The 12,313-nt window shown below is 48.0% G+C and overlaps 1 protein-coding gene across 3 annotated transcripts in view; it reads left to right on the forward strand.

The window, feature by feature from the left end:
* ARHGEF5 (Rho guanine nucleotide exchange factor 5) overlaps positions 1 to 12,313 on the forward strand; it is a 39,840-nt gene extending 27,527 nt beyond the window's left edge. For all 3 annotated transcript variants that reach the window (XM_047694876.1, XM_047694875.1, XM_047694874.1), the window contains 10 exons: positions 1,720 to 1,880; positions 2,402 to 2,554; positions 2,804 to 2,933; positions 3,204 to 3,278; positions 3,741 to 3,830; positions 4,989 to 5,146; positions 5,744 to 5,905; positions 7,389 to 7,459; positions 9,055 to 9,159; positions 9,844 to 12,313. In XM_047694876.1, the coding sequence (XP_047550832.1) occupies positions 1,720 to 1,880; positions 2,402 to 2,554; positions 2,804 to 2,933; positions 3,204 to 3,278; positions 3,741 to 3,830; positions 4,989 to 5,146; positions 5,744 to 5,905; positions 7,389 to 7,459; positions 9,055 to 9,159; positions 9,844 to 10,001 (1,263 nt within the window). In that variant the 3' untranslated portion in view covers positions 10,002 to 12,313. The remainder of the gene's footprint in view (positions 1 to 1,719; positions 1,881 to 2,401; positions 2,555 to 2,803; positions 2,934 to 3,203; positions 3,279 to 3,740; positions 3,831 to 4,988; positions 5,147 to 5,743; positions 5,906 to 7,388; positions 7,460 to 9,054; positions 9,160 to 9,843) is intronic.

Consider the following 12,313-nt stretch of genomic DNA (forward strand, 5'->3'; position numbering starts at 1 on the left):
TTCTCCCCCTTTCAGAGGTGGGAAGGAGTCAGATGTTGGCCAGAAGGACTTAAGGATGAACAAAGCAAACAGAGGCCACTATAAATGTTTAGGTTTTTTGGAAGCTCAGACTTGGGAGCCTTTTAATGACCTCAGTTTTCAAGTACATGAGGGTTACGTAGAAAATCAGTGACCTGCCCAGTACTTACGGACCAAATGTCAGGACACAATATGAATCCTTGCTCTCTGTCCGCAGCTCCAGCACACCTGGAAGTCCCCCAGGCCTCCCGGGCCAGCCCTGGTCCGCTGTTCTGAGAAGAGAGGCCTCTAGTGTGCACATAGTCCTTCCATAAAACAGCATCGTGGGTGCACAAGCACAAGGTGCTTGCACCAGCTCCATTTCTTTTGACTGTCACCACATCTTTGTGACATGGGGGGTCACTGTACCTACACAAAAAGACAAAAAACCTGAGGTTCAGTGAGGTTAGCTGAGCCACGGTCAGTGAATGTTGGAACCAGTATTCAAACGTAGCTTGTGTCCCCGTTCAGTGTTGTATGTGACGGTCATCAGCCAGGTGTGTGTGTGTCATCTCTGTCTTTTCGGTCCCTGCATCTACCTTGAAGCCTCGTGCTTGGGTGGAGAGCCTGAGCGGCCCGTGGAGGAGGGCGGGCCCGGGAGCCGTGGCGCCGCCTGCTGGAACCTCCACCTAAGTTCACAAGTGCTGGACCATCTCCATGAAGCCACAATAGCACATCCCGTTCTCAAATCTCCTGCTTCCTCCCGTTTCTCCTCACGCCCCAAATGACCTTCACCCCCTAAATCTGTCTCTCTTTCTCTTTCAAAGTTCCTTGGCTCAGTGAGTTAACAAACTCACTCAGTTACCAAACTCCAAAACCAAGACATTAAATTGTGACTCTGGCGGCTCGTTCAGGCCCCATTTCCAGCAAAGAACCAAGTTCTTCCAGATCTGCCTCCTAAGTAATTAGGAAGCTGGCCTGCCTCTCCCCACCCCCATAGCCATTCAGACCCCCGTCCGTCACCTGGAATGATTGTGGCAGTTTCCTAACGTGTCTCCCTTGCCCCCCTCTACTCCTCTCCACAAAGTGCTCAGAAATAACCTTTATAAAAACCAGATCTGATCAAGTTATTTCCCTACACAAAGCCTCTTTTAATCTTCTCATTGCCTCAAGTCCAACCCATTTGCTTTGTTTACGCAGTCCTCCAGACCTCTGTTCGCCTCCCCAGCTTTGTCTCCTGCCACTACTGCAGCATAAATACTTGGTTCCAAAAACACTCCATTTATTTGAGCTTCTGGAAAGTATCCTTTTCTCTTACACCTGTAGGGGCTTGTACTCATTCTTCCCTCGGGCTCCAGTGCTCTTTCCTTATCCTCCCGCTACTACGTTGGGCTCTGATGTGGCCGTGAGCTGTGGGAGGAGGAGCCGTGTTCCCTCCTCTGACCCCAGAACGTTATGCAGTGGCTTATGTACACCGGGGACTCGATACCTATTTTATTTTATTTATTTATTACAAGATTTTATTTATTTATTTGACAGACAGAGATCACAAGTAGACAGAGAGGAGGAAGCAGGCTCCCGCTGAGCAGAGAGCCCGATGTGGGGCTCGATCCCAGGACCCTGGGATCATGACCCGAGCCAAAGGCAGAGGCTTTAGCCCATTGATCCACCCAGGTGCCCCTCGATACTTATTTTAAATTAATCTGCTCTACAACTTCCCAGGCCAAATTTGAGCTGATCGTGTCAGAAGCCTCGTACCTACGCAGCCTGCACGTGGCCGTGGATCATTTCCAGCTGTCCGCCCCGCTGCGGGCCACCCTTTCCAACCAGGAATACCAGTGGCTCTTCTCTCGGCTACAGGACGTGCGTGACGTCAGCACCACGTGAGAGTCCTCTTCTCCCAGACGCCGCTCCCTCGGCCTCCGAATCTTTAGCCTGTAAACCATCTCTGCCGGTGGTGGTGGTTCTCCTCTCTCGGCTGCCCTCTCACGGCTCCCTTCATGACTGCCAGTGCTGTGGGGGTGGGGAGAGCAAGGACGAGGAGAGGGGGTGGGGGCGGACAGATCCTTTCATGGATGAGCAGACACACGGGAAGTGCTTCTGAGGTTGCGGATGGGGTGTCCTGTGGGCAGGCACTGCACGGAGATGGGCTGTGGGAAACAGGTAAAGATCAGAAAGCCAGAAAAATCAAAAAAAGAATAGGAAATGGACTGTAAGGATCTGAGGGTTATATTGGGGCAAACTAGGGATTGCCCCGGACAGCAGGGGCACAGAGCTAAGAACACTCAGTAGAAGTTAGGGACAAGTAGAAGGAAGGAGTCACCCACTCAAGGAGTAGCAGGGCTCAGCCGACTGCTCACGTGAGGCCCACGAGCCTCAGGCAACTTGTGTCAATGCGGTGCAGGTTCCTTTCAGACCTGGAGGAGAACTTCGAGAACAACATCTTCACCTTCCAAGTGTGTGATGTCGTCCTGAACCACGCTCCCAGTTTCCGCCGGGTCTACCTGCCTTACGTCACCAACCAGACCTACCAGGAACGTACCTTCCAAGGCCTGCTGTAAGACCTCATCCCCATCCGGTCTCCCCTGTGGGCTCTGCGGTGACCTTGCCGCAAAACCCCCCAGCCCCAACCCTGAGTCGTGTCCCCAAAGCACATGTTCTCGTGCCTGCTCCGGGATCCCAGCCCCAACCCACCTTTAAGACGCCCCCGCCACAGACATAACCCTGCGTGTCCGCTCCCTGTGCCTCCGCTGTGCCTCCAGTCCTCTCCATGTCCCTCCTCACTTGAGGCTCGCTGCCCACACAGGACCAGCAACAGCAGTTTCCGAGAGGTCCTGGAGAAGCTGGAGAGCGACCCCGTCTGCCAACGCCTTTCCCTCAAGTCCTTCCTGATCCTGCCCTTCCAGCGGATCACGCGTCTCAAACTGCTGCTCCAGGTACAACGGGTCCCCCTCTGGGCCTCTCCCCTCCACCAGAAAGGGATAATCTCAGGGAGCCCCAAGGCACGGCCCTGGCCATTCTTCTGCCCCTCTCCCACACCCTGTGGACGATGTGTGCCCTCTCCCCACGGCCCATACCCTTCTTCCTCGGGGTGAATTTGCTGCAAAACATTTGTTCCCAGACTTCGTTAGCCAACCCTCAATTTTCTCTTCCTGTTCTCCCCTCCCTTCTTTCCCTCTGGTTCCTGCCTACTGTTTGTTCTATAGAACATTCTGAAGAGAACACAGCCGGGCTCTTCCGAGGAAGCAGAGGCCACCAAGGCACATCATGCCCTGGAGGAGGTAAGCAGCCACCCCCACTCAGACCGCTTGACTGGCCTTCTCAGAGATTTCTTCTTCCGCGAAGTCCCATTACTCCAGAAAGCACAGGACCATGCCAGTGGGATTGCTCAGCCACCTCAGGAACCCTCTGGAAGTTCCCTCAGGAACCTCCAAACACCCTCTCCCTCAGCCCCCTCCCCCTCTCCTTCCCACGCTGAGGACACTCCACACCAAGGGACTGTGCTCTCACTACCACCATCCCCAGATTAAATCTTACATTCACTCCACCCAGGAATGTCCCCTCAGGTCATACAAGGTAGACCAGAGGCCTAGAACTTCAGTCTGATGCTGCCTTCATGCCGTCCCAGCCTGCTGGGAAAAAACGGAGGCAGTCACAACCAACCTCCAGATTTCTTGGAGGGGACTCCAAGGTCACAGCCTCTAACACAGTGCTCTTCTCTCCTCACCCTGCTCGACCCTCAGCTGATCCGGGACTGCAATAACAACGTTCAGAGGATGCGACGGACAGAGGAGCTCATCTACCTGAGCCAGAAGATTGAGTTCGAGTGCAAAGTGAGTGGGTCCCTTGCACCCCAACCTCTCCTGCAAAGGTTCACTTCAGCATCCCCTACAGGGCACCCTCTAACGCCGAACCGTCGTTCTCACAGTGACTGGTGTCTGCCCTCACTCCTGCATCCCTCCTCTTCTATCCTGGCTCTGGGATACCCAAGTGTCTTCTTCAGTCTCCAGAGTACAGTACTAAGTGAAAAAGGATAAACACGGAACTGCGTGTATTGTGGCTTATTATCTTTGGTGACGGAGTAGGAGGGTACAGATCTGTGTTTGTGTTTGCTTGTGTCTAATAGAGAAACTCTGGAAGGATACATGAAAATAAAGGACAGTGGTCACCTGAGCGGGGGGGTTACCTGAGGGGAAGAAAGTGCGTTTGGGAAGTGGGCAGATGAGGAAGAACTGACCTGTGTAAACCTTTGTGAGGATACACTTACTGCTTAAACCATTGAGTATTTTACCAAGTCTTCGCCTAGTCTAACCAAAGCAATGCGAAATCAATTCCAAATACAGGGCCAAAAGCTCCCATCAAAATACAAATGTAAATAAACATTCCACACTCAGGTTCCTCCTCAGAGCAGAGAACTGTCCTCGCTTCCCTTGAAGAGCAGGGAAGATCCCTGATGTGCATGTTCTTGTCGTCCAGGACCCTTGTCTTCACCAGCTTCCGGTGCCCAGCAGACCCCCCCTAGTTCTCCTTAGTCTCAATCCCACACATGACTCCACCTGCTCCCCTCCAGTATCCGGTCATAATCAGAGAAAGAACAGATGTCAGAACCGACCAAGTCTTTTAACTTCTAAGACACTCAGCTCCTGTTCCCTGCCTTACACCCTCACATGCCCGGATGGGGGTCTCCCAGCCCCCCTTCAGTTCAGGCTTCCTGGGCTGACTCTCTCATGAAGTCACTGTCTCGGGTTGAACCACAGGCACCTGCCATTTGCCTGTGCTGTGGATGCGGGAGCTGCACAGCAGTAGACAGTGGTAGGCAGAGGGCTCTGAGAGAAACAGCGGTTGGGTTATGAACGGGAAGGAGGACCCGGCAGAGGTGTCAGTGGTGGGGCTCATGAGCAAGAGGCATGGTGGGGAGGGCAGGACTGAGGAAGGCTCACTGAGGCTTGCCCTGTCCGTGACACTGCCTCTGTGTCTTCCCTACACTACAGATATTCCCGCTCATTTCACAGTCACGCTGGCTGGTGAAGAGTGGAGAGCTGACCGCCCTGGAGTTTAGCCTCTCCCCAGGGCTGCGAAGGAAGCTGAACACACGTCCGGTCCACCTGCATCTCTTCAACGACTGTCTGTTGCTGTCTCGGCCCCGAGAGTCAGTGGCGGGAACGGGAGGCCAGAGCACAAGCGGGGAATGGGATGAAGCGGGAAGGCAGGACTCACAGGGACAGAGAAAGCTCGTGTTCCTAGAGGAGCCCTTCTCAGTGGCTCAGCCCGTGGAGTGCAGGTCATGGCCTAGAGAAGAGGAAGAAAGGGGATCCCACCAGATTCTGTCCTGAGATCACATGGCAGGGCTTGAACTGTGTTATGGACACAGCAAAATGTAGCGAATGAGCTTACCACATTCTCAAATCAGCTTATTTGGGCTAGACTCAGCCTTAGCGTAGACGTTCTTAGCCAGTTCCAGATCCTAACTCTTTGGTTCTAAGGGCCTTGGAGAATATATGTTGGTTCTGTCTCACCAACTCTTTAAAGTGGTGAAGTAGTAGTTGCAGTAGACCTGTGGTTTGCCAGATTGGTGACAAATCCCCAGGGACCCTGGAGCTACCATCTTGGGAGCGAGGTAGCACCATCTCCTGGTGTTTGGGAGAATTTGCAAGCTGCAAAGGATAGGAATTTTGAATCCAGAGACGGGAGGGTAGATGAAGTTTAACAGTTACAGAACTGGGTTGACGAGCCTTGTGTTTTGCAGGGGTGGCCGGTTCCTGGTGTTCGACCACGCTCCCTTCTCCTCCATCCGAGGGGAAAAGTGTGAAATGAAGCTCCACGGACCTCACAAAAACCTCTTCCGACTCTTCCTGCTGCACAACGCACAGGGCACCCAGGCCGAGTTCCTCTTCAGCACTGAGACCCAGTGAGATGGGGCTGGACAGAGGGTCTGGGGAGGGAGGGCGGGAGGACATCCTGGGAAGGAAGTGGGGCTGGGGCAGAAAATGTGCCCAGAAAACAGCCACAGCACTGTTTATCCTATTCTGGACTGGAGGGCATCCATAGGGCACCCCAAATCCAAACTCTTAGAGCTAAGAGACAACTTGCAAGAGATGGGATAGGAAAGGGTGCAAAGTTACTACCAAAGTTTAATATCTGTTTTATGCTCTTCAGTCAAGAGAGACAAAGTCTGCAAGACAACAGAAAGGAGATGGGCTGGTATGGAGTGACTAAAGGACTGAATTACTGATGTCCCCGAGTGATTGGCCACGTGTATAAGCCAGAAACTCTTCAGTCCCAAAGGCTGGTGGACGTACATGTGAACAAGACAAGCACTGGGATGTCTTTAGCTCACTTTCCTCCCACCTTCCAACCCAGTCCTGTTTAGCAGAAATCTGTAGTGTTGAGAAATTTGATATGCTCATCTTTTTAATAATAATAATAATAATAATAAATATATTCACACACTGATACATACATTTTGGAGAGTATTAAAGAATAATACCTATAAACCCTAGTATACAGTACCTAAAATAATGAACAACTACAGCACTATAACTACTATTGCTGTTGTAAGAGATACAAACAAGAAGCCTCATCTTTAAAAGTTTGACATGACACCAAATGGTCCAAGGATCATTGTGTTGTGGACACTTTTCAGTTTTGTCTCTTGGAAGACCCCTCAGGGTAGGATCAACCATACCTGTCTTCACTTACGGAACATAGAGGCTGACATTAAGGGTTTGTATACAAAATGTCACCGAAATCAAGCAATCAGATACAGACTTGTGTTCTTTATTTAGTGTTTTAGGCTGCATCTTCCTGGAATAGAAATAGTGTCAGCTCTCAATTACTCAATTACTCCAGTGTTTTTGGAAGCAGAGCCTCACATAATACAAAATCCTTCAGATAATTACAAAATCAGTTTGGGTTATATTGCATGATGAAAAAAATAGCAGATATATTTCCCTGACCTAATTATGATTACAAAATAATTTTTATCTCTGAGATGCTTGATGGAAGGGAGGTGGGCAATAGAGTATCAAGAATTAGGCAAAGGGATAGAAGGACTCTAAACTGAGATGAGCATTTTGCTCAGTACAAAATGGAAAATCTCATGTGCATAAATTGACAGTTGACATTATGCTGCCACTTGAAAGATATGCCATTAAGAGGATAAGCTTAGAAAGAGAAGGAGAAAAGCGAAGGGTGATAAACACAGTAACATACAATTCAAGATCTTGTGTTCCCAAGCAAGCAAAGTCCCATTGGCTTTTGTCCTAGATGTCATTGAACTAGGCGTTTTGAACCAGAGAGTTCTTTCCCACAGTCATTTCCCTTCCCCGTCTGGCTCTCACCCTACACCCCAGAGCTGCCGTTGAGGCATTGACCCGACTTTGTTTCCTCAGAAGTGAAAAGCTTCGATGGATCTCAGCCTTGGCCATGCCCAGAGAGGAGTTGGACCTTCTGGAGTGTTACGGTGAGTGAAGGGATAAAAGGGAGAGAAAAAAGGCAGGGCTGGAAGTCACCTTCGGATGTAGGAGTTCAGGAGGCCAGATGCTAACTCTGAGACTCCCACTTACTGCTTCTGTCCAGAGGTTGAGAGTGGAAGTCTGGCCACTGGAGCTTAAGTCCCTGAGATGATCCACTTAAAACTACTCACCACAATGGTACTGCCTCCTCCTCAATATACTTCCTCTCTCGGGCAATAATTTGCTCTTTTTTCAACATTTGTCCCCTTACGTCTATCCTGCCTAGATTTCACCTGCTTGAAGGTCTTGGGAAAATACGGGGAGAAAGTAGGGCTGGAGTGGGAGCTGTGGGAGAATAGCAACCTAGGTTTGTCTTAACCACGCCCTCTCCTGTACAGAATAACCTGAGACCACTGCCTGCAGCCCAGGCGTGCAGGTAGCCCCAGGTAGCCATACACACACACACACATATTATGAATGTGTCTTACATTCATGTGAAGCCTGGATTTCTGGCTCTCATCTAAGCCCCACAGTTGTCCTCCAGTAAGAATTCCCTAATTGCTCTCCAGAGAGGAACTGAACTCAAAGGAACACGGGTAACTCAAAAGAACCAGCAAATACAAGGAACCTCAGAAAAGGAAGTAGGAGAACCAGGCTGTAAAGCGAGTCTTACTAACTTGTGCGTCCCACGACCCGTCTGCGGGCCTTCAGCTCCCCAGTTGGAAGGAAGGCGAGATGATGCTTCCTCCTTCACTGTTATCTTGTAAATGGCAGAAGGAGATAAGCTTTAGAAAAAGAAGTACAGATAATTATGTAGCGTTCTGTTTGTTTTCTGAGGGAACGAGCGAAGTGTGTTAATGTAGAAAGAGTGATAAACCCACGGAAGCTGGAATGCTTGTGGGTCAGGAGTCCTCTCAGGCTTGTTATCTTGAGCTTGAAAACTGGAAATTTCCTCTGGTTCACAAAAATATTGAGAAAATCCAGAATTTCCTGAGGAATCATCTTGGTCAACCCTGTCACTTACAAGGGAGGAAACAGAAGCTAGAGGGGATTAAGGTCATACCTGGAGGGCATACCTGGAGCCCATGGTTGCCTCTCTTCAGTTCCACAGCTGGTACTGGGAAGGAAATGAAGACTGAGTCACAGAATCAGATTTTGCAATCTATTTGGGGAAACGGAACACATACACAAAGCAGCTGGATAAGTGGTAAATGGGTTTGGCCTGGACAATTACTTTTAAAGGAATTCAGAATCCATTGAGGACTAGAGTCAGGGAAAGTTACAGAAGGAAGATGGGTCTTCTGCAGAATTTGAGTATGCGTGAATAATGAGTCACTGAAGGTGGTCACAAGCGTATTTCTCAATTCATCTTCCTTGGAGAGATAGAATTTTGGATTCATGTCTGTTTCAGTCTTTCCATTTCCTTTTTGACTATTCTGTTTCCTGGTAGAGGATGAAGATTTTTGCAATTGACTCATTTGTCTATAACTTTCTAAAAGCCTCAACACTCTGTCTCCTTAGTCCTCCCAACCCCTTGTAATCCCCCTCAGGGCTCCGGTCACTTGCCTTTCCTAACTTCTCTTCACACTCTTCTCTTCCAAAGACTCCCCCCAAGTACAGTGCCTTCGAGCCTACAAACCCCGAGAGAACGACGAGTTGGCGCTAGAGAAGGCAGACGTGGTGATGGTGACTCAGCAGAGCAGCGATGGTAAGAGGGAGAATCCGTGAGTAAGCTGGGCGTCGGAGGCGGGATACTCTAGGTGGAGGTATTTGTTTCCTACATAACAAAGTACCACAAATGGAGTGCCTTAAAACAATAGAATATATTCTCTCATGGTTCTAGAAGCCAGAAATCTGAAATCAGATTGTTGCCAGGGCCATGCTCTGTCTGACATCCCTTCGGGAGAGGAGATGTCTCTTCTAGCTTCTGGTGGCCCCAGGTGTTCTTGGCTTGTGGTAGCCTAACTCCAGTCACTACCTCTTTCTTCCCTTTCTTCCCAAATTTTCCTCTTTTTATAAGGATGCCAGTTATATGGGATTAAGGCCCACTTTACTCAAGTGTGACTTCACCTTAACTTTAGTAATTACACCTGCAACGACCCTATTCCCAAATCAGGCCACATTCTGAGGCACTTGCGGTGAAAACATAAATACATATTTTGTGGGAACACAGTTCAACCCACAAGAGCGGAGAAGGCCCAAGAGTAGGTAGCCGTAGACCTTGTCAGACCTAGAACAGCCAGTGTTAACACCCGGGGAGGCTGGATTTCCCATGCCCCGGGGCTTTCCAGTCCTTTCAGCTCTACCATTCAGAAAAGCTTTAGGGAAGGAGATCAGGGGCAGGTTATTATGTCCTGGGTAATTCTTCTTCCCACCTACCCTGTGCCCCTAGGCTGGCTGGAGGGCATGCGACTCTCAGATGGGGAGCGAGGCTGGTTCCCTGTGCAGCAAGTGGAGTTCATTTCCAACCCAGACGTCCGTGCGCGGAACCTGAAGGAAACCCACCGGGTCAAGACTGCCAAACTGCAGCTGGTAGAACAGCAGACCTAGCTATTTTCTGGGAGGAATTCCCTGAACGTAAGGACAAGATGTTCCTGGAAGGGGCTGGCCCTAGAACCCTGCAACAGAGGCCTTCTGGGGACCAAGAAGCAGACCTTCTGAAAACTCAAGGACAAAATGCAGCTACCAGTGGCTAGTCCCAAACCTCCTTTCTGTGCTTTGTGCTTGGTGGAGGGATTTTGAGGGACTTTGCACTGGACTCTGAGAACTTTTCTCATCAAAAAAGGGACAAATGGGGCCTAAGCCAAGGAACTTTACCTCTACTACCATATAGTACTTAAACATTCTCTGTTTCCAGAGTGCAGATTCAGGACTGACGAAAGTTTCCATCGCGGCTACAAGTTAAACAGAATGTGACCTCAGTCCACTGGATGGAGATGTTTAAGGGGGATTCGCACATCAGATGAGAGGGTCATCCTTGTCACCTCTAAGGTATCTTCCAACTCAAGAGATTTTCCGTAATTATCGGTGTGAGGTCAGGGCATGCATCTCTGGGATCTGTGTCTGTTTGTTGGTGGCAATGTGAGGGTAGTACTCTCTCACTCTAATAAACTTGGCACTTCTCTGAGTGTTTTCTTCTCAGACTCCTGAACCCTGAACAAGGTACAGAACATGGCATCCCGTGAGGATTCCAGGCCACTTGATTTAGGTGCCATGAAAGACTAAGATGGGGCCTAGGTCATAGCAGATGCCGACTCTTGCTTTATGACTTCCAAGAGTTTGGGCGGCTTTTCTGTTTGTTTTGGCCTCAGATGTTGTAATAAGGACTTAGAAGGAACTGATGAGTGATGAAAATCCCATTCAAACCTCCTTTTTTATTGAACCCATAAGTTAAGGCATAGCTTAGTTGGAGTGGATTTGGAAATCCTACTCAGACATTCACGGTTTTATATTTTGGCTTGAATTATGGTGAAGGTATCTTCCCAGCTGTTTCATCCTCTTTGTGAAAAGCAGCGTGTATAATGGAAGAGTCCTAGAACCCAAGTCAGGAGGCCACCTCCAGTTACTGCACTGCCATGACTCAGCCTATCCATCCATGTCTCAGTTTCCTTAAATGCAGAAGACAGGGTTGGAGCAAGTAACCACAAAGTCTTATCCAACTTTGCCAAATAAGATGAGAATCTTATTATATCCTATTGGATTGTCTTTCTCAGTTGAAGAATGTCACTCTATGTTATTTCTCATGTAGCGACCTCATACAGCCATAGTGTAGTCATCTTTTAAGCTGGGTCATTGTAGTCCTTCCCTGGGCATTCTACTGCTCTGTCTCATTTTTAGGAAGCTCAGAAGTAGAATTGCATTGCAGCTTTGTGCAGAGGTAAAATAATATGATAAACTTTGTCCTGTACCCAATTAATGATGATACCACACAATAGTATCACATTTGATAACACGTTCTGTTTTTTATCCATCCTAAAATGTAAATTAGCTTGCTTAATTCTTAGGAAAGTTAGCACTATGTAACTGGGATGGGACTAATATTCATTTATCCTAAACAGGTTGACCTACCAAAAAATCTAAAATAGGGATGGTTTTAGAGAAGTTCAGTTGAAGTTTTCACTATTTTCATAAAGCCAGCTTTTTATTATTAATAATTGATAGAATAATATGTACATATTGTATTAATAACAATAACAATTAATATAATCAAATTATTTGTTCAAACCAGTATTTGAATGCTGGCCATATGGCTCAAACAGAGCTGTATCCAACCTTATATTTTATAGGCAAATTCTCCCTTATTTTCCCAAAGAGGTAAAATGTCAACTTCTGAATGATACACAGGCAAATCATTTTTTTTTGGTTGAATGACTGCTGCTTTGTGTGAAGTCGCTAAGGCTTTCTGTGTGCCTTTGAAGCTGACATCGGTAACACTAAAACTGTCTTTAGATATTTAATATGTATTCATTTAATTGGGTTACCCTAATCTGGGAGATTGAAAGTCAGTTGGCTGCTCCCTGTCTTTAGATCCTTGGTTTTAAAAACAAAAGTGAAACAAACAAAAACTTAGACACGAGTCATCTCTACTCAGTTGAATTACTAAAGTTCCTATACTTTGGGTTTTGGAGAACTAGGTACGGGTCTACTTCTTTCTTCTATCTTCGGATTTTCAGAATTTAACTCAACTTATTCTTTAATTCTGATTGGCATCCTTGTCTTAGAAACAGCAATTTCTTAAATGAGATTGTGAAAACAACTGTTTACCAATACTTTATGGACAGAATTCCATTTGAGGCATGTATAAATACACAGTGTTTTGGTTTTGGGTTTTTTTTTTTTCTTTTAAGGTTTTGTTTATGTAT

This window comes from Lutra lutra, chromosome 11 (genome assembly GCF_902655055.1).
Source record: "Lutra lutra chromosome 11, mLutLut1.2, whole genome shotgun sequence".
Taxonomy (NCBI): Eukaryota; Metazoa; Chordata; class Mammalia; order Carnivora; family Mustelidae; genus Lutra; species Lutra lutra.